This window comes from Podarcis muralis, chromosome 7 (genome assembly GCF_964188315.1).
Source record: "Podarcis muralis chromosome 7, rPodMur119.hap1.1, whole genome shotgun sequence".
NCBI lineage: Eukaryota > Metazoa > Chordata > Lepidosauria > Squamata > Lacertidae > Podarcis > Podarcis muralis.
Window position 1 is genome coordinate 58,381,763 of NC_135661.1, and position 25,430 is coordinate 58,407,192.

Consider the following 25,430-nt stretch of genomic DNA (forward strand, 5'->3'; position numbering starts at 1 on the left):
ATTTTGGTAGTATAACTTCCTTTAACTTTCTCTCTGTCCCCATCTACACACACACAGTCCAGTCAACATGAAGGATGTCTAGTCTTTTCCTGAAAAAGGCTGCTTCTCCTCTGCACCAGACCTTCCCTGTGTTATTGGAAGAAGAGTTTTTTGTACCCATGCTACTTGAAGGCTCTTACTGACCTTCCTTGTTTGGGAGCCCTCTGCTTGGTTCCCACAAACCTCCTCCCCACCCCCCACCTGTCCCTTGACTCAATCTTGGAAAACATAACAGGCTGGTGGGAAGGGCGGGGGGGGGGGGTCAGGTTGGGGTTGGCTTCCCAGGGTGAAAGCCTCTGTCCAGTAGCCGCATGTTTTCCCCCAGAGACACAGCACTGGTGATGTGGGAGGGGTGGAGAATGAGAGCAGAGTAAATCTGTCTGGGCTGGGAATGGGCAGTGTGGAGCAGGGACAAGCACAGCTGAAAATCAGATGCTTAAAGAGTTTATTTTGCAATTAGGGAAAGCAACCAATTCTTCCATCCAAGAAAACAAACCCCACCCGTGACAGCATCTGGCCCCTGGTAGGACATTTGGGGTCATTGGTCCTGGGACAAAAAGGGCTCAAGGCACACACCCCTTCCTCCCTGCTCCTTTTGCTCTTTATCCCACTCCTCCCTAGTTTGGCTTGATAAAAATAGCCCGTCCTCTCCTCCTGCTGCTGCTCTAATTGGAGCCAGATGTTTTCCTGCAGGCGGGGGGGGGGGGGGGCTGGGCAGGAAGTTGCCTGGAATGCAGTGGATGAGGGGATGAGAAAGGGTGTTGGGGGAAGGAAGCCATCCTGCATCTAGGGAGTGGGAAAAGAAGGCAAGGCTTCTGGGTCCAGATGCCCCAAAGAGAGCCTGTGCCAGCCCAGGGTCTTCCCTCTTCCCATTTGTTGAAAGTCAGGAATGTGACATCTGTTTTTTGTATCCACATCATCAACTGTGTTGGGATTTCACAGTCCTATCCTGCCCCACATTTTTTCAAGGCTTGTGTGCCACTTCTTTCTGTCTGTGCATGGGAAGGTTATTATGCCAGCTTCTTAAGTGAGGCTTAATATCATTTTCCTTATATTATCTGGTGTAAGGGGGAAGTTAATGAGTGAGGCTTATGACCACCCCACCAAAACAAACATCATTTAGCTGGCAATTACTGTTGAAATTAAAACCTAACCAACCAATTCAGTTTGGGTGGAGGAATAGAAAGGAGGGCCCCTCAACCTCGGCCCTCCAGATATTTTGAGACTACAATTCCCATCATCCCTGACCACTGGTCCTGCTAGCTAGGGATCATGGGAATTGTAGGCCAAAAACATCTGGCGGGCCAAGGTTGAGGAAGCCTGGTCTAAGAGATTCCGGTAGTGCCAGAGCTAAGAGTCGAAAGGTCCTAAGTGAATTTCTTCCCGTTCCCTTAAAAGGGGGCAAATGTCTTGATCCCTACAAGTGTGGGTGATGAGACCCCAAACAGTGTTAAACATTCTCTCTCTAGTCACCTGCCTCCTTGAGTCCCTTTAGGGTTACGAGCAGGACAAACAAAGGCACGTGCCATAGAACATACCACTTATCAAGCGACATCTATTCTTTAAGAGGGAACCATGATATACAAACTGCCAAAAAAAATACAGGTTCGGAAACTCCCTTCAACCCCTTGAAGGAAACAGGAAGCCAAAACTTCAGGCAGAGTCTCTTCTTTCTGGCCAGAACGGACTGCCTGGAGCTCTGCCAAACTGGGAGCCTAGAGGTTCTGAAGGAAACTGGTTCTTAGCCAGGCTTGTGCATGTGCTTGTTTAGTTTCAAGTAGTCACGGCCATATCTCTCCTCTCCCCAAAGAAGCATGGGACCAGGATATTGGGTGCCTGGCCAGTGCTCTTGATAGCCATTTTATCCCTTTGAAAAGCCAAGTTTCTAGCTGCAGAGAGGTCCTGTTTGCATGGGGCACCTTCTAAAGAGCATCTCATCAAAAGCAAGAGTAAGGGCAAGTAGCAGGGAGAGCAAAGTGGACTTGAGTTCCTCTTTGGTCTCAGTAAGCCATGGTTTGGCCTAGTGCAACATGAGAAAAAGGACAACAAAATAAGTAATGGAATAGAGACATCCAGGAGTTGTCTACGCTAGACACTTGCAGTTCCCCTAGAGTCCAACAGCACTTGTTTTGCACATTGTTCCCTCATTTTTTATGGTACACCTACATGATGATGCCACCCAGTTGTTATCCTCTTGTGTGTTCTCCACAGTATCAGCTTTTTCTTCATCCATCTTCCCTTAAAAGTCTCTGCACTACACCCTCTGTCACAGGTGTGCATTTAACTCTTTTTAGAAATTGTCCATGGAGGATGGAGAGGTGGTTGTGGGTGTGCTGATGCACATCTAAACACTGTGTGGCTTGAATGCAGCCTGTTCTACAAAGGTTAAGAGCCATGTCTGTCACTTCACAGTAATATTTGTAAGCTCTGGAGTACAGTTACAGGAGCTGAACTCTATGAAGCCACAAAGCTCTGCCTCCAATTTGGGACTTACCTCCTTCTGTCAAATCATCCACATGCAGCCAAGGTCAACAACCAACAGACTGCAGAACAAGCCAATACAGAGACCATAAAGGGTGCTAATAGCTCATGTAAAGTTCAGATTTCATCCAAGGTAAACCAGCTATCAGTCTGTAGAAATGGGCTCTGAGCCTCACTCACAACAGATAAATTGGAAGAGGATCTTCACTGTTGCTTTCACAAACATCAAAGCTGGGGGCATGCGGAGTAGCCAACTCCACGGAACTACAAGCCTTTCTCTGTTAGTCATGGTGGGAGCTGCTCCCCCAATGCTTTCTTCCCCCGATGGCTGCTAAGAGCAGTTACATCTGTTTCTGTTTGACTGGGAACATAGGCTGGAGACCTCCAAGTCGGCAGTCACTCTGGGCTCCCCAACTTCTGTTTCAGGATCAAATACTATGAAGAGGGAGGGCGGGAGAAAAGAGAGAGAGAGAGGAAAGTATTGTCCTTTGTACACCACCTAGGGCACCATTGGTTCTGAAATGAATATTAAATTGTAATAAGCACCAGTACCCCCCATTAGACTCCAATGGATAGTGCCTTTGACAGTTTTAGCTATTTGGTGCTGAACTGTGCGGAAGCGGACAAACGCCAGCTCCCTCGGCCTGTAAGTGAGATGAGAGCCACAACCCCAGAGTCGTTCGCGACTGGACTTGTCAGAGGTCCCTTGATCTTTACCTTTTACCCACCCACTGAGTTTAAAAGAAACAAAAGCTGAGGGATCATCCCAGACCCACCAGCTCTTTTCTCAATGGTGGGAGGGTGCTGTAGGCATCTTACAAATGTGTGAACAAGAAGTCACAGCTCCGCACCACAGCACTGGCTCTTCTAGCATCTCCTCCCCATGCACAGAAGACACCCCATGGCTCCTTGAGGACCAGCTCTTACGTTCTTACGGCTGGCAATCGCTTGTTGCAGCCACAGCAGCTCCATGGCCAGGTGCTTTCGGTAGCACTGGAGGTCAGGCACAGCTTGGGGCATCTCTGGTACTCTTTGGAAATGAAGCTCTGCACAAGAAGAGGGGCACAAAAGGTCAAGAAACCACTCTTAGTCTGCCCCCCCCCTTGTCTCTCCCCTCCAGTTGGCTCCTCTTCCCTGCCCCCCACTACCAGGTAAGTTTATTGGGGCAGGGACTTGCCTTTTCAGCATAAGCAAAAAGCACTATGTTGGGTGATGATGCTGAAGAACAGAGAAAAACAGCAACTGTACTGCAAAGCAAAGGAAGACAGTGGGTGGGAGCTTGGAGTCTCAAATTGTTCCACATGCCTTACCTTGGCTCATCCTCGGAGACTCCATGTTGAGGATCATGCTGCTCCATTCGGACGACATGCTACTGTGGTGCATGCCTTCCTCACTCTCTCCTGGCAAGCTGCAAGCATTCCCAGGGGGCCTGCCCACAAGATGTTCCTCAGCCTCAGTTTCTGCCACCACTTCAGCTGGTGATTGCATCTTGCAATCAAGGTCTTTTTTGGAGAGTAGCTCTTCTTGATGACAAAGCGCTGCCTCCTTTTCATGCAACCTGTTCTTGTTAGCCCCTGGGTCTTGGACACTTAATTCCTTGGCTTTTATTGGTTTCTGGACAGACTATATTTAAGACAGAGGAAGAAGAGCACCATTTTCAATGCATGGCTGCAACATTACTGATGTCAGTTTTCATTTCCCTCTTCTCTTTCCTCCTTGTGCAATTAAAAGCCAGCAAAATTATAAGCACTGCCAGCTTCTACCAAGAGCAGAAAGAACCAGTAACCGTACCTTTGGAAGAAACACCGGCACAGGCATGGAATGACTGTCCCACTTCAGCCAATCCAGAGCCCCTTCAATCTCCTTGATGATGCTCTCATATTCCCCCTTTAAGCTTTGAAATCTCTTCCTGACCAGGTAACCCCTGACATGAGCCTAGGAAGTAAATGAATTATAAAAAAATAACAATCACAAATTAGGAAGGAATTAAAGGCCATTAGCTCAAGCCTGGTTTAATAAGACAAGTCCACACAGGCCAGCCTTCTAGTCTTGTGGCTTTAAAAAGCAGCCCAACAAGCAGGAATTATATAGTGATGGTTTTTCTATCTCCACCTTTGCCAGGCTGCTGTAGAAGATGCAGGAGAAAGGTCAGTTAGGAAGTTGGCAGTCCTAGAATACTGCGCTCCTGACCCCAATCTCAAGAGAGGAGATGCTGGAGGCAGGAAAGGAAAGAAAGAGGAGCTAAAGGCATATGTATGTGTGCGTATTTATATATTACACGCTACCACCACGACTTTTGAGAACTTTTCCCTCTGGGCATTCTTTAACAGAAGCCACCATTTCCATTGAAAAACAGCAGCAGCAGAACAAAATGCTTTAAGCAGAGCAGTTTATTTGCTACAAGGGAATCACTGAGGAAAGGGGTGGGATGGGTGAAATGTGTATTTATGCAAAACAGGCCATGTTGGGAAGGGAGAGTAATGGCTCAGCGGTAGAGCATCTGCTTTGCATGCAGAAGCTCCTCTCGCCTGCTTTGCACCCGCACCAAGCCTCCCGCCCTCCCAGGGCTGCTGCTCCTTTTCAGGGTCCCCAGGGGGCATGAGACCACGATAGGAAGCCAAACCATGAGGACGAGCACCCCTAGGTCTGCCTTGAGTGGCAGGTCCACCATGCCAACCGGTGCCACCCACTATCCTGCTTCCGGCACCTGAAGCGTCACTACTCTCCTCCTCAGCATCAGTCGCTGCCGCTCTTCCTCGCTCTCCTCCATCATCTTCCTCGGCGTTGGCTGCCCTGGCAACCGCGTCTCTCGATGACGTCAGCGAAGCGCGACAAGCGCGGGCTTTTTCCTTCTTCCTTTTTCCTTAAGTTCCTCAGAGCGGCCGCGAAGTGGCGCTGTCGAGGCGCTCTCTTCGTTCTCCGGGCTGGATGACGGAGGCGAATGTCTTCCGTCATTTGCTTCCAAATTGTTGGTACAGTTACATTAAGCACCATCGGTCGAGGGTTTCTCAGCAGGCGCCTATAATCTCGTTCACTGCATTTTTAGTCCCGTTTCTTCAAATAACTGTCCCTTATTTTAGGGCTCATCCTATACGCTAATCCGTTATAACAGAAAGATGCAGGTTGATATACCGGTATGATATGATATATTTAATGTAATATAATCTCCCCACTGATCTCCCCCCAACCCACCTGCCCCCCCCCCCCGCCCGCAGCCAAGTCTCGTTGGCAGCTCGCGGCGGCTGTTGGCGGCAAGTTCTCGCGAGGCTTGTTCGCAAGGCATCGCGCATGCGCCTCTAAGCCGCGCCATTTTGGAACTGTCTGGCAGACTGGAGCGAGGCCTTGTGGGCCCGGCGGGGGAGAAACGGCGGCAAAGAGGAGCGTTCAAAATCCGGGATCCCGGCTGGAGCTGCTGTGCTTTGCCGGAACTTGGCTGGCAGGTGAGAGTCACGGCGGCGACGCCGCTTCCTCCTTCTCCCTCCACACCGCCGACCGGCCTGAGGGAAGAGGAGGCGGAGGAAACAATGCTTGCGTGTGGGGGGCGGGGCTCGTCCCGGGGGGGGGGGGAGAGGGAGGAGAAGCCGGGCTCTGAGGCTCCCATAGGTCTTTCGCCCCTTCCTCGAGCGTCTCCCTTCTTCTTTTAAGGGGGAAAAATAATGGGACTGAAGTTCCGTTGGGGTTCAGCTTGGTCGAGGGGCGGCAGTTGGAGGCGGATTGCGAGGGAGGGAGGGAGGGAGGGAGGGAGGGAGAGTGTAGATAGGGCAACCTGGAGCGGGGGGGGGGGGAGTCGTACCCGACTTTACCTGGCTATGAAATGGGAGGGGAGGAGGAGAAGGGCAGGAAACGCGCGCGCACTCACGCAGGTTGGGCGCTGAGATCCGCGGGCGGCTTTTCCCCCTCCGCCCCCTCTTTCTTTCCTCGGGTCCCGGATCCGAGCTTGCCACCTCTGGTGGTTTGCAGCGTCGTCCTGTTTCGTGTTTACTCGGAAGTAAGCCACACGGTGCGTAACGGGGACTTTTCCCAAGTAACTCTTATGCCTTGGGGTTGCAACTGCAACTCCTCCTTTCACCGAGGACTGCCTTCTCTTCTGCTAGTTCGTTGGGCCAAGGAGCGTGCTTGGTGACAGTTTTAATTCCTCCGGTTTCCTTCGCGCCTGCCTCCCATGATAGTATCGCTGTTTCACCCTGCAGTAAGACATTCTCACCTCCTCTTTTTGCTGCCGACTTTAGCGTATGCTTCCAGCGCAATCGGTGTGGATTTCGTTGCATGTTCTTATTTTAAGGCTTCCTTGTTCACAAGTACATGGTGTTCACGTCTGGAGAAAGGAACACTGATTGCAATGTGTCTTGTCTCTTCTTCCCAGCCTGGCCTTCTAGGTGATCTGGATTCTGAACATGAGGCCTGGATATTTTGCAACCTGTTGCCTCACTTGTGGGGGACAAAAGGTAGCTGGATGTTGACCTGCAGAGTCTGCTTCGGTTGAAAGGGAAAACGTTGACTAAAAAGTGAATTGGGATTAAAACCAGCTCAGTAACTTTTCCACTTCAAACACTTCTGAACTCTGCAGAACCCACCTCATGAACTTTTGAAATTCTCCTTAAATTCAGGATAACACCTTGGACTAATATTTTCCCACATGGAATGGATAATTGTATAAACTTCTTAAGTTCTTCATACTACTTTCAAGAGCTGTTTTTGCTTTCTGGTTCAGTCATTTCAGGCAAAACTGAGATTTAGTTCTTCGACACAACAAAATGCCGAAAAGAAAATGTAAATTTTCTGTTGGGCTACAGAAGAAGTATACCTGTTTTAGAAGAGGTAGAGATGATTTTGAAGGTGAATGCATGATATGTAAACCGGGTACATTTGTCTCTGTGGCAAATAAAGGAGGACGTGACTTGCAATCACACGTGGAGTCCGAAAAACACAAAAAAGCAATTCGAGGCGAAGCTTCCTCAGCACAATTAACAGACTTTTTCATAAAACCATGTAGCAAATTGGAAGATGAAGTAACTGCAGCTGAAGGAACTTTTGCTTTTCACACTGTTAAGCACCACAACAGTTATAATGTGATGGCGTGCACATCAGGCCTACTGAAGACGACATTCCCGGATTCCAATATCGCAAGGAAGTTTTCAAGTGCAAAAACCAAGACAGAAGCAATTGTAAATTCTGTCTTGGCACCCGATTGTTTGGAAAATGTTTTGAAAAGCATTGAAGAAAATGACGTATGTTATTGTGGAGTTTCTACTGATGGGAGTAACCATGGTTCAGTAAAGGTGTTTCCAATAGTTATTCAGTATTTTGACTGGAAAAGTGGTGGTTTGCAGTCCAAAATAATTGAAATGCAAAGCCAACCCAATGAGACTGCAGATACAATCTTGTCATACGTGAAGGAAACTCTTGAAAGTAAAGGACTGCTAAAGAAATGCATAGCATTCATAGGTGACAACTGCAACACAATGTTTGGAGGGATACGATGGGATTCAGAAGGAAGAAATGTGTTTGCAAAGTTGAACAATGAGCTAGATAACAAAACTTTAATTGGTGTGGGATGTCCAGGACACATTTTGAATAATTGTGTTCATCAGGCAGCAGAAACTTTGGACATTGATGTTGAGAGCATCATTTTCAAGATATACCAGTACTTTCACATCTATACAGTCCGAACGGAGCAGTTAAAGGAGTACTGTGAATTTGTAGATACTGAATACAAAAAGCTGCTATCTCATAGCAAGACAAGGTGGTTGTCATTATTTCCAGGCGTCAATAGACTCATTCGCGTGTTTCCAGCTGTCAAGGCATTTTTTCTCTCTCAGAATAATCCACCAACAGTGTTAAAAAGGTTTTTTGAGCACGCGTTTAGTGAGGTTTATTTATTGCACTTGCAGTCTCTCATGAGTATGTTTCACTCATATATTTTAGAACTCGAAAGGGAAAATAATTCAGTTGTAGAGGTTCTGAAAGTTCTGCTTTGTGTTCAGAACGTGCTCAATGAACATAAAAGCAACAACTTTATGTCCCTCAAAGTTAAGAGCCTTCTAGAAGAAAAGCGTAAGGAGGGTCTTGGTGCAGAGTGTAACAGATTCTATGCAGATGTAAATAGCTTATATGACAGCTGCATAGAATATCTGGGAAAATGGATGGAGTCCATGAAAGAGTTTTCATGCTTCATGTGGATGTCTCTTAGTGAGCCACTTGAGTGGGATAAGGTAGAACTTTCCATAAAATTTCTCCTGGACAGGGATGTTTCCATAGATGATGTGAAGTGCTTTGATCAATTCTGCAACCTCAAGAAGTTTGTGGATCAATACAAAGGTGATGATAAGTTCATTAATCTTCAGGCACATCAGAAGTGGACCAAGTACTTTGAGACTTCCCAAAACATGTGCCACTCAGAACTTTTGAAGATTGCACAGTTTTTTTTTGCTGTTGCATCACATGATAATGCAAATATGGAACACATTTTCTCTTTGATGCAGAGTTGGTGGAGCAAAGAAAGAGGCCACTTATCCTTGGAATCACTGCGGAGTATATTGCTAGTACAATATAATTATAAGCACTTTACTTGCAAGGAATTTCATGCTTATCTCTTACGCAATAAGCAGTTGTTGAATAAGATAAGATCTACAGAGAAATATGCTTGGGCCAGACAACATCAGAAAGAAGAACAAAGTGCATTTGAAAGTGACATACCATAAGGTAATTAAAAGTAGAAGTTAGCAAATGTGTCCTCTTTTTTGTTCTTCAAAATATGGCAACCTTAGTCTGGAATTGAGAGGGGTGTTATGCACTGTTGACACTAAATAAATGTTTTGTAATGACAGTATATGGTGAATGCTAATGTATAAGTTTGCTTGAAGACAGAGATGCATTATTAAACAGTCTGTCTCCCCACACTGCCTCATATTTAAATAAAGCATTGCAATTATGTATTTGTTCCCCATCTCTCAGCCTTAGTTCCCAAGGCAGCTTACAATGACATTTAAAAATCCATCCAAGAAATGAAAGGGCCCCTGAGCAAATGAATGGGGAGGGCACAGGAGGGTGACACAGCCAAGAGGAGCCTTGGGGCAGAGCAGCAGTCCCCTAGGATTGCTATCAGCCAGATAAGTCACTAAAGTGTAGTGCCAGTTCCCTCCCTTCAAAACATATTAGTATTAAAAGCTGAAAAGCTATAGGAGAGCCAATATACTCGCACGCACCCTCCACTGGTATAGACCATCTAGCAGGACCATCAAGACATTTTCAATCCCAAATCTGGGTCAGAATCAATTTTATAGCAAATGTGGTTATAGTATGAACAAGAATTGAGAAAAAATTATTTTAAGACACAGTTTGCCAGTCTGACTTGCACTGCCACAATGATGTCTCCCAGCCCACATAAAGCCCCTGAACTCCTGGCTCACTGCCCCCTTGATCATGAGATGATGAGGTTCCTTACCACCTTCTCCCTTGAAAAGTACTTAGAACTGAAGGAGGCAGTTGGACATCCGTTTCCCACACGATGTGCTCTCAAGGCTCAGATTAATTCTACTGGACCCAACTTTTGCACAAATCCCTTGGAAAAGTTAAGTGAGTACATGCACACTTTCTCTTGCACACCCCTGGTATCTATGATGTTAACTGTCGTAGTTACAGGTAGGTAGCCGTGTTGGTCTGCCATAGTCGAAACAAAAAATCCTTCCAGTAGCACCTTAGAGACCAACTAAGTTATTGGTATGAGCTTTCGTGTGCATGCACACTTCTTCAGATACACTGAAACAGAAGTCACCAGACCCTTATATAGAGTGAGAGGGTGGGGAGGGGTATTACTCAGAAGGGTGGTAGGAATTGCAGTCAACAGGTTTACCACACCTATCAGCCAATCACCCATTCCCGCCACCCTTCTGAGTAATACCCTCCCCACCCTCTCACTATATATAAGGGTCTGGTAACTTATGTTTCAGTGTATCTCAAGAAGTGTGCATGCACATGAAAGCTCATACCAGTAACAAACGTGGTCTCTACTGGAAGGAATTTTTTTTATTTTGTTAACTGTCCTGTTTACCCATTCCCATATTTGTGTGTGTGTCACTGTATTAAACTAGCAAGTATCAGTTGTCTCACATACACAGTCCCATTGAGGTCTGCACCCCTTTCCGCCTCCTGGATCCCACCACCACAGCCCACCTCTGTGATGTGATCCTCAGATGTACATTCCAAAGTAGAGAGCATTCCAATGCTACATCTTTATTGTAAGAACATCCATAAGATAAGCATTTGAGTCGAAGATTGCACAAAACCAGCATGTGGTTGTTTAAGGATCTCACACACACGCATATCTAGGAAAAGCCTTGCCGGGTCTTTGTGTTACCACAGTCTTTTCTCAGGTGAAACAAAGTTTCTTCAAGCCGGATGGAAAGGAGGCTTTCTTGTCACTTCTTCCTGTGAGTCACCAGCAGAACACTGAATTGTGTGGGCCTTCTGTAGTTTGTCAGTATTCTCAACCTACTTGATGCATAAAGAATTAGAAATTAAAAAACAAGGCTAGTGCTGTCTCCATAAAATATTGAAATAAGCATCCAGAGGGCATTGGAAGGAAGGTTGGACTGGGGTGCAAGTGCTGGAGTAGGAGGGCTGTAGGAAGAGAACAGGGATGGGGGACTTGTGGTGCCCCAGGTGTTGCTGGACTACAACTCCCATCATCCCTGACCATTGGGCCATGCTGCCTGCAGGGGACAATGAGACTTGGGAGCCCTGCAAGATGTGGAGGGCCACTGATGTACCCCACCCCTGCCTTAGAAAAAGGTAACACGTGCAAGAATAAATGGTATTTTGTGCTCAAGTGATTAACCACCTTTTCTAAGGTGAAGGGGTTAAACTATGGATATGTTTTTTTTCTGTGAAAGGTGCTGCAGACAACATGCACATTTCTCTGAGACAGCTACTTTACTTTCCGGCTACTTTACCTTCCTGCATTGCAAAGCTTCACTTTTGGGCACAACTTCCTCTTCTACAGTCTCTGCAGCTTTCTGGAAAAACGGGGAGATAGAATTGAAGAGGCCCAGGAGGATTCACAACACACACAGCTGGAGAAGTGCTTTGTTGCTCCATACAGCAGTAAGTCCCAGTGAAGAAAATGGGACTTGCTTCTGTGTAGAGGGCTGTACAGTAAGTTGGCCACAGCCACAAAGCCAGTTGCTTTTTAGAATCGTGGCCACAATTGGAATGTAAAATTTAACAACAGGCTCCTTGTGTGAGGATGGTGATCTAAAAAAGCTTTCAGCTTTCAAGTCAATGGCAAAGAGACTCCAACCCAATATTCAGAGTTCTCCATAACTCCTCCCCCCGACACATTTTGAGAGTGAATTCTTCCTGCTGAAGTTTCGACACCCACTGGGATTCTTTGCAGTGGTGACAGTTTCCATTCATAAAATCAATCCAGAAGGTGTTGACCTAAAGAGAGGCCCACATAACCCCCTCATACCTGGTCAAGAGGCAATTCCACCTGCGTGTTTTCATCATCTCTGATTTCCTGGGCATTCTGTATCTCTTCCCTTACACCTTTTCTTTTGTAAACACTTCCTTCATCTGTAGGAAAATAAAACATTTTGAGAAAACGTTCTTTCGTATCCTGGGGCATCCTTACCAGAGGAAATGGGATTGCGAAGGCAGCCTACCCAAATGGCCTGCAAGTCTGAAGTCTTCTTCACTTTGGGGGAATCCTATGACCTTTCCCCTTAAAATTAGGAGCACCCTTTCATTTCACCCAAGAGGTACTTATGAATAACACAGCTACGTCATATTCCAGAGAAGTTTTCAGCATCTCTCACACATGATGGGATTCACTATGACAAAACACAGTTCTTGCCACCAGCTGAGGACAAATTCATGGAAGACAGGAAGACTGAACCTTCAGGGGGCACAGCCTAAATTTAAATCAAGCTGGCTCAACCCGAGACCTTGCACAACCTTCACAGCACACACACCGGTCATACTACATGCGGTTGGGCTTTATGTGAATTCTACCATCTTTATTACTACTGTATGAAGGATAAAGGTAAAGGGACCCGTGACCATTAGTCCAGTCGTGACTGACTCTGGGGTTGCGGCGCTCATCTCGCCTTATTGGCCGAGGGAGCTGGCGTACAGCTTCCAGGTCATGGGGCCAGCATGACCAAGCCGCTTCTGGTGAACCAGAGCAGCGCACGGAAAAACTCTACCTTCCCGCTGGAGCGGTCCCTATTTATCTACTTGCACTTTGACGTGCTTTCAAACTGCTAGGTTGGCAGGAGCAGGGACCGAGTAACGGGAGCTCACCCCGTCGCAGGGATTCGAACCGCCAACCTTCTGATCGGCAAGTCCTAGGCTCTTGCCTAGGCAAACCCACAGCGCCACCTGCGTCCCTGTATTAAGGATACTACAATCCATATTAAACCAACCAATGAAGACATTTGGTTGGCCTGAACTCATAGGGATTTGAGTTTTGTTTTTTTAATGACCAATGAGGCTATCTTTGTGTTATGTGCGACATTCATTCATTTATAACATTTGTACTCTGCTCTTCAGCCCAAAAGGCTCCCAGAGTGGCTTACATGCAATCAAAACAAGACAGGCTTATCAGCTAAAAATCACACAGCACGCAAGGGAAAAGGAACAGGGAGGGGAGAGGAAAATAAAAAACTCGGGCACTACACAGCTGTTCCTATATTGACCAGCTGGCACAATTCAGGGGCAGGTGGGGCCTGATGGAAATGATCCTCCAGCAAAGCTGATTACACTAGCCCTCTTGCTTCCCATCTCTCCCCCTGAGGCAGCCTGAGAGAATGGCTGCCCCCAGGATGACAGTTGAGGGGAGGAAGAGGAGGAGGTCTGGTGGGGCTGGCTTAGCTGACAGAGATTCCAAGCAAGAAAACCTCCTTTTCCTTTTTACCTTGGTCAGAATTCTGGTTTGAGTTCCTCCTGATACGCCCGACCTGGCCCGGCTTGGCGTGGAAGATGGAGTCTGCCTCCTTGCGCAGGTGCTTCCTGCCTTTCCGCGTCACCGCGGAAAGATTCTGTCTGCTCTCCTTCTGCACAATCCCTGTGGACTGCACTCTCCGAAGGTTCAGCTGCAAGTGTGATACAATTTTATCATTCTCAGGAGAAATTTATTTCTAGGAGTGGTGCCTTATTTGAGCTGGGAGCCCCACCATCTCCACATTTATGAGTGCTGATGCTCAGGTGAGATGTTTCTTCACAATCACACAAGTTGTCATGGTTGTCACTTGTGAGCTCCTACACTCACATTTCACTGCTGACACAACTAGGCTCTTTCCACCAAAAAAAGAAAGCTAGTGTGGTGTAGTTGTTAGAGTGTGGGACTAGGACCCAGGAGACTAGGGCTCAAATCCCCCTCGGCCACTGGGTGACCTTGAGCCAGTCATAGCTTCCCAGGCTAACCTACCTCCCAGAGTTGTGAGGATAACAGTGGGGAAGAGAACCATGTGTGCTACCTTGTCACTTTTGAGCTGGCCATCGGGGTTGAGGGAGAAGCAGGGCTGTTTCCACACAATGATTGCTAAGGTGGAAGACACACCACAGGATGACTTATCCCACTCCATATTCTCATGCTGAAGCAAACTTGGGGAAAGGGACCCCACAAAATAAAATGGCAGACTTGGGTAGCCAGAGAACAAGTGCTTTCAGCACATCCATCATTTGTCATCACTCTCTAATTCTAGAGGGTGGACTCAATGGCAACCTCATGGAGATTCATCCACTTTGAAAATGCACCATCTCAAATCGGGGTGTGGAGTCTTCCTGGCCCTCACAGGGTCATTACGATGCTAGCTGCTTGGGGGCTGCAGCAAGAGGAGCTTGGGCAGGCCGATGCTTGGCAAAGCAGCATTCTGGAGGGATTGGCTGTGCAACCATGGGTTGAGTTCACCTGCTGATGGGCAATGAACCATGATCAAGGCCCCACAGGGAATTTGGTCATGCAGATGATCTACCTACGTCTATACCGGATGTTACATTTGCAGAGCTAAGCAGGATCCAGTATGGTTTAAAACTGGATGAAAGACCACGTGTTGAGATTCCTGCATTGCAGGGGACTGGACTATCTTAGTCCTTTGGGGTACCTTCCAGCTCTGCAATTCTATGAGTCTATTATTCTATATGACATCAGGTATGGGGAAGATGGGTGTGGTTTGGGGAAAACAGTCTCACAGGCCAAACTGGAACCCACACAGGGCCAAATCTGGAGATTGCTCACCCCTATCTTAAATGGTTCAAACATTTATGTCCCAAAAGGCATATCAAGAGCTACCATTTGCTTTTCTTGGGGGGGCAGATAGAAGTATTTAATGATGGAAGGGAGAGATACATACAATAAAAACATGTTTTTAAAAATATGACATCAATGAATTTTTAAGGCTGCACAAACCTTAGGGGGTCTTTGTTAAGTTCTTTGCAGTAATATTATTTGTGCACTTTTACTGATGACCATGTAATCACAAGCTCCCTTTTTCAGTCAACACGAAAGAGAAGCGTGAGGAGGCGCCCCCATTTCCCCAGAGCTGCTGTTTGTGTTTCTCTACCTGTTGTGGCGGTTCAAGGAGTGCTGAGTCACTGGACCCCTCTAGCGGAGCCAGGTGGAGCTTAGCTAACTGGAAAAAAAGAAGATATAAAATTCCCACCAGGGTAATTGTGAATAAATCAAATTAATTGTTAACTTAACCCAAGGCTGCTTCATTTTAAAAAGACAGGCAGACCCAAAGGGCTGGAATTCCGAGTAGAGGAACCAAAGCCTATCTACATTTCAATTGGGTTTTGAGCCGTGGCAATGGAAAGGGCAGACTTTTGTGGCACAACATCAATAAATCCTATGCACTGAGATTTAGCAATGTGAGATTTTAGCTTCCCTGGGATCTCTTTTACTTGGGATCTACTGGGATCTACCATTACTGAAATGGGGGTGGACCAGCCCAATACATCACACAGGGAAGCAAGCGTTTTGCAGAAATCACACTATTTTTGAAGAATCTAACATCTTCAGATGGTCACTGGAAACCCTTTTTTAAAAATGGATTTTTCCCAGAAAGGGAAAATCTAGAATACAATATTTTTCTCATAAAATATCGTGAGAAAAAACATGGGCTGGCCATTCTGCATGAGCACCACCAAACCCACCAGATGACACACCGATCCACCTGGAAGTCTTGTCCCCGCCCTTCCCCCTTCAACCAGCAGAATCCCTGGTCAGCACCATCCCTGGGGAAGTCAGCAAAACTTACCCCTCGATTGTGGCTCATTCGTCTGCTATTTGAGTGGTCCCTGTAATCATAGAAGCAGGAAATTCACTGCGGCCCACACCCGGATAAGTTTAGTTAGGGAAAGAGGGTCTGGACAGGTAAGATTTATTTTAAAATAATAATTCTTATAGTGCTAAAAAGTTGCCTTTGGTACATTGTTATATCTGCTATTATGTTGTTTTACTATGTAATTAGGACATTGTTTTTGCACTGTTTGATTGTGAAATGCATTCCTGTTTCCTTGGTTGTAAGAGCTTAATTAGTTTTGTAGAAAAGCGGCCTACAGATACGACTATGAATGATTTTTATTTTGTTTTAAAGGGCTATGTTTGGAACAAGAGGGACTGAACAAGTTTTAGCAGCATGAACACAACCACGAAGGAGTGGGGAGGGGCTGGTGTTTACAGACTTGTAGCCATCTAAGGAGTGGCACTTGAACCAGCCCCCAGTGACTTCAGCCACCTACCGAGTTGGCTGGTGTGTTATCTTTGGGGGCACCAGCAATTCGAAGTAGGGCAGGTCTTTGTACTTCTCCAGGCCCACTGCCACGTAGTAGTTGCCGCTCACCAGATCTTCACCAGTGGAGACGGCATCGCCATTGAGCTTGCAGAGCCTGGCCAGAGACAGAAAAGCAAATATCTACAACAGGCAGGGAAAACTAAACGGGCAACGAGATTGAGGATGGAGAGAAAGTTCTATATTTGAATGGGGAAGGGCCATAGCTCAGTGGTGCAGCACCTGCTTCGCATGCAGAAAACAACCTTTGCATGGGAGAGCCACTGCCAGTCAGTGTGGGCAATACTGAGCTAGATGGGCTAATGGTCTGCCCATCTGAAAGTAGGTTCCTGAAACTTCACTATAAATCTGAAGTGAAACTAGCAAACCAAAATGCTTACAAAGCCTTGAGAACAGACTTTGCACCTTTCTGCATTACTGTAAAACAATAATAATGATGAATTGGTATTCTATTCAAACATTAAACCTACAAAACAATGTGGGTTTAAATGTCACTGTCTTCCCTTGGGAATTGTGTTGACAGCCTGGGAGTTTGAGCAGAATTGCCAAATTATAGTTCCCTGAATTCCTTGGGAGGAAAACCATGCCAGTGATGCCAATATAAAACAGAGTGCAGCTCTCTTCCTACAGACCACGTAGTTGCTTGTAACCCCCCAGTCAACAAACCTTGTTGCACATATTCCTAGGAATGGGCACTTTCAGAGGAAGAATCTAGCAATGCCAATTACTTTTATTTATTTATGGCATTTATATCCCACCTCTCCTTCAAGCTCAAGGCGGGATTCTTCCCCATTTTATCCTTATAACAACCCTGTGAGGTGGGTTGGGCAGAGGCCCACCCAGTGAGCTTCATGACTGAGTAGGGGTTTGAACCTTGGTCTCCCACATCATCATCCAATGCTCTAACCACTACACCTTTGGAAAGGCAGCCCCATACTGCAAGCATCTCATTCCCAGCTGGTTTTTCTACTTGTAAACTACTTAAAAGTCTGTTTTGGCATTAAACAACATATAAATAGCCAGTGTTCCAGAATTCAATAAATCCCACATAGAGGTGCCTCCTAGAAGACAAAAACCTTTGGGTCCATTTCCCAAAGAATCTCGTTACTGGAAAGTGAAAGGCAGGCAAAAGGGGTGGAGCTTGTTCAAAGTACTCACCTTCTAACAGCCCCAGTCCGCAGGTTCGCCTTGATTGACAAGATGGACAGGACGGCGCTCCACTCCTGCAGGGTGCTCTTGTTGAGGATCAGGCGGAAGGGGGGGCTTAGCAGGTCCCCGTTGCGGAAAACACTTCAACAGAGAAGCAAAGGGACAGGCTGCATGGGGCATGGTTTCCATAGTCACCTGTATGTGTAAGCTCTCCATTCCTTTGGGAAGGGGCGTGGCTCTGTGGCATGGTTGCATATGGAAGGTCCCAATTGAAACCCCAGTGGCACCTGGTAGGGCTGGGAGAGAACCTGGCCTGAAACTTTGGAGAACCACTGCCAGTCACTGTAGACAATGCTGAGCAAGATGAACCAGTGTATGAATGGTATACACTGATGGTATACAATGACGACCACCAAATCCACCAACTACATACTACAAGACACCTAATGCCACTGTTGCTTCAGGAACCTCCAAGCCGCCTTGCATCCAACAGGCACTCAATTCAGATTTATACATTTTTGCTAACCACACAAGCTAAAAGCAGCACGAAGCCCTTGTGCCAAGAAGTTTACCCCTATAACAGTCAAGAAACATGGCTTGAACCAGGCCTGGAGTGAGTAACGGGGCATGTTTTGCCTTCAGCACCCTTTCCTAATAATCCCTGCACTCCCCCCACCACCACTGTCCAAAGAACATTTCTTTTAGTTCTCTACTGCTCCAAAGGGGAAATTGTCAGAAGCAGCCAGGGAGTCACTCACTGTATAATGCAGGGCAAGTTCGCCTGCTTCCTCCAATGTGTCGAAACAGGCATCTTCTGGGGAATAACTGGGTAGCTCTGAAGACCAGAAACACCAAAATTGTTATTGACAACAAGAGATCTCCAGCCGTGCTCTTGGTGCTCTGCAGATAAGCATAAACAGAAAAGAGAGACCAACAGGGGTCTCTGCCCCAGCAACCTTACAATCTGATTTTTGGAAGACCAGAAGAGGGGAGGGAGGACCAAGTCTGACAAGCGACGGACATCAGAAGACCGAGACAGCCCAGGAAAGCCTGACAGGTTTATGCATTCTAAAGTTCAAACTCAGAATTTGAAACCAGACAGCCAATAACAGGTTAAATGGGCTGCTGCCCTCCCCGCTAAGCCCAGAACTATGGCACACAGCAGTAAGTCATTGTGGCCTTGGCAGGCCTGTTCCTAAGAGGCACTGCTAAGACAACGTCTTTCTGTTGTCATCAACACAGAAAGAAGCCTCTTTCACAATGGCTTGCTGAGTGCACATCCTGCTGCTATAGTGACTAAAGCTTTACTGTATATACACACAGCTCAGTTGGTAGAGCATGAAACTCTTGATCTCAGGGTCATGGGTTCGAGCCCCAAGTTGGGCAAAAGATTCCTGCATTAAAGGGGGTTGGACTAGATGACCCACGTGGTTCCCTTCCAACTCTTACAATTGTATGATTTTTAGTCTTGTAAGGTGGATGGGACTAACTCAAGGGGTTCCACTCAGCCTGAGGAAGATTCAGACCTTCCTCTGCAGATTTACTCTTCAGAGGTTAACCTATATAATTCATATCACCATCTTCATTGAGTGGACCATTCTGTACCCCTCCACTGCTTGCCTTTCAACCTAAGTAGAATCACAACAGTGATAGATAGTTCATGGTCTTGTTGCTATATTTAAGAGAAAAATCAGTGGGTGGGTGGATAACTTACTTGCATCAGCCACCAGGCATTACAATTTGTGTACAAACACACGCATTATTATTATTATTATTATTATTATTATTATTATTTGTACCCCACCCATCTGACCGGTTGCCCCAGCCATTCTGGGTGGCTTCCAACAAATATACAGTGGTACCTCAGGTTACATATGCTTCGGGTTACATACACTTCAGGTTACAGACTCTGCTAACCCAGAAATATTACCTCGGGTTAAGAACTTTACTTCAGGATGAGAACAGAAATCATGCAGCGGCAGCAGGAGGCCCCATTAGCTAAAGTGGTGCTTCAGGTTAAGAACAGACCTCCAGAACGAATTAAGTTCTTAACCCGAGGTACCACTGTAAAAGCATAATAAAACACCAAACATTTAAAATCACTTAAAGCTGCTTTCTACTGAGCCTAAAAACATGGAAACAGAGCAGTTCAGAGCCCTCTTGCAGGTTTGCTTCACTGCATTGGCTTCTCAGCGACTGGACTATATTGGAGTGGGTGGGCCAAGCAGAGAGAGTAACTTTTCCAGACTGTAAGCCTGAAGGCAAAGCTTATTCTTTCGCTTCTACAGTGCCTAATGTGCCAATAAATATTTCTTAAGTTTTTGTGTGTGTGTGAAAACCGCTTTAAACTGCTCATCCTTTAAAGCAGCATCAGCTGCTTACAAACAGCCAAGGCCTTTCCCTGCCCCGCTCTGGAACTCACCTGCACTCTGTCTTTCTTCTGGTTCCCATTGAGCTGCTTCATTCCAGGGTTTAGATAGCTGTCAAAGCAATGAGGGAAGAAAATGAACAGGGCGAGCAAGCAGAGGTCAAATCCCAGCTCAAGTCTGGCTCACTGATTGGGTTTTGTTGAGTCTACTGTTGCCAAGTCTCACTCTCCCCTGCTATGGATTGGACATGTAATTTAGCTTTACAGCTTCTTGTTTGGTGGAATTAATGTCCCCTGACAAAACCAATGTGGTCTTTATAAACAGCAACATTTGGGTGGGTGATTAAAAAAACTAGTTGGATCTGCAACAAAGTGCTGCGGTATAGCAGGGGTGCCCTCCAAGACTTGCAGGGGTGAGCAAGTAAGCAGGCACCAGCATCACCATGGTCATTGCTGCTGCTGCTGCTGCTGCTGCTGCTTTATTGCCAGTGTTCGAAATAAGCCAGGAGCCAGGCACATTTTGAACCTGACTATCGGCCACTTGCGAACAAATGAAGATGCCAGGGAGCCAGGATGGCGCCTGACATCTCCATCATCTGGAGGTACATGCTTGGGGGTCATTGGATCTTGATTGTTTTCACATACTAATATCACATCCTGTAGAATGCTATCCGTTATATTTTATCTGCACAATCAGAACAAATTTCTAGAACCAGTTTTTTTCCCTGTGCAGCCTGAGCAGGAGTGGTTAACAACGTTAATGGTTGTGCAAACCTAAAGTTATGGTGTTCCCTTGAATCCTGCCCCTCTCCCAGAAAATAGTGACTCTTTGGAGGTGACCAAACAAAGCCAGAGACACTATGGTTTACAAAAGCCAGAAATGACCCCCAACTTCGTACTGTAACAGGCCTCCAAAATGCAAACTGCCAACAGCTGCCTCTCTGTCTCACACCCACATTTCTCTTCTGCTAACATCCCTAACTGTCAACGACCATTAAATTAAAATCCCCCAACGCTCTTGAGGAGCAAATAAAGACTAGGGTCCTAATCCAGTCTCTAATACATGATTATGACTACTTCTACATATTATACACTTTTTGGCCCAAAGGCCCCCAAAGTGGGAAACGGCATGTTAAAACAAAATATTTATTTCTTTAAAATATTTATAAACTGCCTACTCCCATAAAATATATTAAGGCAATGTACAACAATGCACGCACACACACACCCGTAAAGTGCCACAAAACAGTACAAAACAATCATAAAAAAGACTGGCTCGTCTTTTTTAAAATTTAAACAACTGAACAGGCCTGTCGACATAAAAAGATCTTCAAGAGACACCTGAAAGTCAAAAGCAAAGGATGCCCTCCTCTGGTTAATGGCAGTGATCAAGCTGGTGTCCTTATTTCATGGAGTACAATAAATGCTACCATCAAATCAGCAAGCAAAGGCAGCCAAATCACAAGAGGAAAAGCCTCCCCAAGCAAGATTGCTTATAGGTGACTTCACCAACCCTCCACGCACAGCGCCTAGAAGACTGTACAGACAAGAAGAACCACTTCTCTAAAAAAATGAGAAACACTTCTAGAAATATTTATTAAGTCCAACACGCCCCCCATTATTTCTAGCAAAATATAGCTCCTCAATAGCAGCCTCATTAGACTTGTGTGCCCTGTCCCTCCGAAACCTTAGCCGTGACCTCCAAAGTCAAAAGCACTTGCAGAAAGTTTCTAGTTCTCTTCTAATAATAATCATAATGATTCACCTCAGCCACTCTCCACAAGTCTCAGGCAAAGGGCTGAGTCACCTCTTCTCTCTGGGACCCTCCAAAAGCCACTAGACTTTAGACACACACCCGTTTTTGGCCATGTTGGCTGGGGCCGATGGGAGCTGTAGTCCAAAGCATCTGAAGGGCACCAGGTTGAGGAAGGCTGCACTAAACATTGACCACCAGATACAGCGCTCTTTAAAGCAGCATTTGTTGCCTGCCAGAAGATTGACTGTATTCCCAGCGGACTGTGGGATAAGAGGCGCTGAAATTCAGACTGTTCCGTTACCTTGCACATCAGCTTTGTATGTCAGGAGCCCACGCATACACAATACTTGCTGGGAATAATGCCTGTGATGTTTGTGGGCTGACATCACAGACTTGCTGCTGTCACAATCCAGGAGGGGAGTCTCCCTGGGACACACAACCCATTGTGGGGCCTCCTGTATGGGTATGGGAATCACAAATGGGGAGAGGTGTTGCTGTGGGACTCAGGTCTTCCTTGTGCGCTTCCCAGAGGGCCAGAGTAAGAACAGGACGAGAGACCCTCCAAGTGCCCCTATTTTCCAGGGACAGTCCTGGATTTACAGAATGTCCTACTTTTCCTCTTTTTCATCAGAGAAATGTGAGAGGGGATGTAGTTATGCGACCCCTGAGCTAAGGAGATAAGTAATTACAACCTTTAGAATGGGGTTGCTATATTCCCAAAAGTGAAAATCCGGACAAAGTTGTTGACCAAAAAACAAGTAAGTCTTTGGGCCCTTGGGGGGATTTTTTTAAAGCATTTTTATTTTAAAAATCACCCTAGTTGCCCAGACACCATTTTGACAATGATTCCCAGACGTGTGCAGGAAAACCCAGACACATGGCAGCCCTACTTTAAAAGACATCTGAAGGCAGCCCTGAATAGGGAAGTTTTTTAATGTTTAATATTTTATTATGGTTTTTATATACATTGGAAGCCACCCAGAGTGGCTGGGGCAACCCAATCAGATAGGTGGGGTATTACTATTACTACTACTGAATAGGATGTCCCTATTTTCATCAGAGAAATGTTGGGGGGTAAGGGGTGATGGGCTAGATTGCCACTGGCCTGATCCAGCAGGTGGGCTCTGCTTATGCTCTTAACTTCCACTCATCCCATCAGGACTCATGTAGGAGATCCTGCCGCAAGGAGGCCGGAGGGTGGCAACACAAAAACGGGCCTTTTCTGCAGTGGCTCCCTGCTTGTGGAATGCTCTCCCCAGAGAGGTTCAGTTGGTGCTTTCATTATATACCTAGGTGCCCGGAGAAAACGTTCCTCTTCAACCAGGCCTTGGGCGGAATGACATCCGGTGCCCTTTTAAATGTGTGGTGGGTGGGGGGATTATTGGGTTGTCTTTGTTCTTATGCTTATTATGTATTTTGTGTGTGTTTTTATATGAGAATTTTACTATGTGAATGGGTATAGGGCAGCATGCAAATTTAATAATAAACAAATAAAATACCATGCGCCAGCAGAGGGAGCTCTCCGAGGGAGTTTTCTTATAAAGACGACTTGCCAGACACAGCGAGATTCAGTGTCTATTTCTAGTCACCTCCCAAACATATTCCTAAAACGCTCACAGCCACGAGGCGGCTGTACGTGAAAACAAAAACATTGGATAGGATCAGGGACAGCATAGGGGAGAAAGGGTTAACTCTGTTTGGCATGGTCTTTCAGGTTTAAATGACCTCCCCCCGCCCCCAGTCCTGTTATTTGCTCAACAGCAGAAAGCATGCACATTGAACCAGCATGTTTCTCTACAGAGCTAACTGCAGCTTGGGAAGACAATTTTTATCTAGGGAAATGGTGCAGGACAGCTGGGTTGAAAGCTTAACTCCCCTTTACACAGTCCTTCCGTCCCCCCATTCTGGCAGCTCCTTTCAAATAAAAATCTGGCATCCTGCGGTGCCCCAGGTGAGAAGACACCCTAATTTTTGGTAGGAAATCAATGCCCTCATACCTGACTTCATCCCTCCCTGCCAGTCAACATAGCTAACAGGTTCACAGTCAGTGGAGCTGATTTTCTGCAGAGAGCCTGGGATTATTTGGGGTTGGGGAGGGGGGCAGATATTCTGCTGCCATCGCTATGGCAGGCAACACAGCCAGCCTCCAAGTGCCTACTCACTCCAGTCTCTTGAATCTCTCAAAGCCTCCTGCAACGTACTGGCACCCGTTCTGCAGCTCGCCCAGGTCGGAGACCCGATGACCGTGCCGGGGGGTGTAGATGCTTCTGATGGCTGTGGGGGCATGGATTGTGCTGGTCACCTCGTTCAAAAAGGCCTCAAAGGTCAGGAACCGCCGGTGGCTCACCACAAATTTCCTGCCGTGGAAGAAGGGGTCCCCATTGCGATACACCATCACGTTCTTGGCCACAGGGGCCACTGCCACTGTCCCTGAGCTCATGTCCCTCTGGCCTGTGGGTACCAGCAGGTTGCTTATCTTGCAAATCCCCTTGGCCAAAGTTGGAAAGCGGAGCAATGGGGGCGGGGGACAATCCTAGGGAGCTGCCACCACTGCAAACCCTTCCAGTCTGAGCCGGGCCTCTTTGCTAAGGTCTGTTCTGAGAGAGCAAGGCTTGCCGTTTCCATAGCTGCCAGCTCAGCAGGGGAGGAGGAAATATCCTTGTCAGGCCAGGAAGCTGAGCCACATCAAGAGCGAGAGGGAGGGAGGAAGAGAGTGAGTCACCTTTGGCTTGCCATGGACACCGATCCTCCCTTGAACAACATTCACAGTCCAGGTTCCTTCCTTTGACTTCAGAACCTATCCAGTTCTCAGGCCCGCAACATGGGGAGCACTTGAGCATGTGCAGAGTTCCTCCCACCCAGGATTATAAGCGAGGCTTCCAGGCCCTTCTCACTTACGTTGAGAAGTGACGCCACTGGTGGACACAGCTTGGGAACGTATATTTTCACACTATAGGCAATACATTTATTTTGCAGAGGAATTTGAAATCCTTCCTGTGCTTGCCTACCTAACAACTCGGCAAGGTAGTCCATTGTTAATTCCAATTTACAGATGGGGAAAAAGAGGTTGAATGTGTTGCCTATGCACTGAAGCCACAGGACTTGCCCCTGGGCTGCTTATTTGTCAAAGGAAGCTCTGTAGACCCTGGCAGGACTACCGGTAAGTACTACAATCCTAAACAGCCGTGTGATGCAGAGCAAATTGTCTCTTGGAGAATATTCTGTGACTATTCACAGAACCTGGTGCTCCATAACCATTTCCCTGCATCGGGCATTGCTGTCCAGCCAGGTAGGAAATGTGGCTGCCACCTCTGATGATCACGGAAGGTTTGTATTCTGCAATTCAGTACAAGAACAGAAAAAAATGCAGATAGTGGCACAAGGGGCAGAATCCAGATTCCCCAGAATCTTAACTTTTCTCAGGGGGAAAAGCATAGCCATAAACCTTGAAAAGGATGTGGGTAAATCTGACCACAGCAGGCCGATTTGTTGCACAGCATCTTGCTTGTACCCACAGAAAGCAGCATTGGGGCACAAGTGATGGTTTGGTACTAGGCAGAGGACACTTCTCTGGAATACTGGGATAATCCAAAGCTTTTTGTGGGATTGCTGGGAGCCTACTTTGTTTCATACACTACAAATCTTAGCCTTTCCCAATATTATTGCCTTTCTATCTGTTTATTTCCCCCCCCCCCCCCGCCTTCTAAATTGGCAGGGGTAGGGCAATCATGATTAGGAATCTGGAGGGGGGTCAAGTATTTTGCCTCTCATTCTAATTAAACCTTACCGCCCACTTGGCTACAGGATGTGATTTGGACTCCAGAAGTCTGGAAACCAAGTTGTG

The 25,430-nt window shown here is 46.7% G+C and overlaps 2 protein-coding genes and 1 long non-coding RNA gene across 8 annotated transcripts; 1 reads left to right on the top strand and 2 right to left on the bottom strand.

The window, feature by feature from the left end:
• Nucleotides 1–467: 467 nt before the first annotated feature.
• LOC114601729 (IQ domain-containing protein C-like) lies at nt 468–5,662 on the bottom strand. Of its 2 annotated transcripts, none has more exons than XM_028739195.2 (5): nt 5,228–5,662; nt 4,312–4,455; nt 3,831–4,143; nt 3,448–3,566; nt 468–2,955 (listed from the first exon to the last, which is right to left on the bottom strand). In XM_028739195.2, exons 1-5 carry the CDS (start codon nt 5,291–5,293, stop codon nt 2,917–2,919), a joined length of 681 nt encoding a protein of 226 aa, XP_028595028.2. In that variant the 5' UTR covers nt 5,294–5,662; the 3' UTR covers nt 468–2,916. The 2 variants fall into 2 exon arrangements, with proteins under 2 accessions (XP_028595028.2, XP_028595029.2); XM_028739196.2 differs by having other exon boundaries at nt 5,159–5,269.
• Nucleotides 5,663–5,817: 155 nt separating this feature from the next.
• On the top strand, nt 5,818–16,790 carry LOC114601727 (uncharacterized). 4 transcript variants are annotated; one of them, XR_013393681.1, is made up of 7 exons: nt 5,819–5,960; nt 6,884–9,222; nt 9,984–10,095; nt 11,412–12,278; nt 13,445–13,725; nt 15,017–15,186; nt 16,119–16,790. It is a non-coding gene; the product is annotated as an uncharacterized LOC114601727 (long non-coding RNA). The 4 variants fall into 4 exon arrangements; XR_013393680.1 differs by lacking the exon at nt 9,984–10,095; XR_013393682.1 differs by lacking the exons at nt 9,984–10,095; nt 15,017–15,186.
• Nucleotides 10,737–24,450, bottom strand: DCDC2B (doublecortin domain containing 2B). Of its 2 annotated transcripts, none has more exons than XM_028739193.2 (11): nt 23,749–24,440; nt 19,885–19,942; nt 18,221–18,297; nt 17,472–17,603; nt 16,264–16,410; nt 15,780–15,819; nt 15,084–15,152; nt 13,436–13,613; nt 11,990–12,093; nt 11,472–11,534; nt 10,737–11,010 (listed from the first exon to the last, which is right to left on the bottom strand). In XM_028739193.2, the coding sequence occupies exons 1-11, from the start codon at nt 24,024–24,026 to the stop codon at nt 10,909–10,911; spliced, it is 1,248 nt and encodes a 415-aa protein (XP_028595026.1). In that variant the 5' UTR covers nt 24,027–24,440; the 3' UTR covers nt 10,737–10,908. The 2 variants fall into 2 exon arrangements, with proteins under 2 accessions (XP_028595026.1, XP_028595027.1); XM_028739194.2 differs by having other exon boundaries at nt 10,897–11,013; nt 23,749–24,450.
• Nucleotides 24,451–25,430: the final 980 nt, after the last annotated feature.

Coding starts and splice junctions, on each gene's coding strand:
- LOC114601729 (XM_028739195.2), bottom strand. CDS start 5,293: ATGATGGAGGAGAGCGAGGAAGAGCGGCAGCGACTGATGCTGAGGAGG. Junction 4,456..5,227: donor GGAGAGTAGTGACGCTTCAG/GTGCCGGAAGCA, acceptor TTTACTTCCTAG/GCTCATGTCAGGGGTTACCT. Junction 2,956..3,447: donor CGATTGCCAGCCGTAAGAAC/GTAAGAGCTGGT, acceptor CCCTCTTCATAG/TATTTGATCCTGAAACAGAA.
- DCDC2B (XM_028739193.2), bottom strand. CDS start 24,026: ATGAGCTCAGGGACAGTGGCAGTGGCCCCTGTGGCCAAGAACGTGATG. Junction 17,604..18,220: donor AACTTGCCCTGCATTATACA/GTGAGTGACTCC, acceptor TCTCTGTTGAAG/TGTTTTCCGCAACGGGGACC. Junction 15,153..15,779: donor GAATGAGCCACAATCGAGGG/GTAAGTTTTGCT, acceptor CTTTTTTTCCAG/TTAGCTAAGCTCCACCTGGC.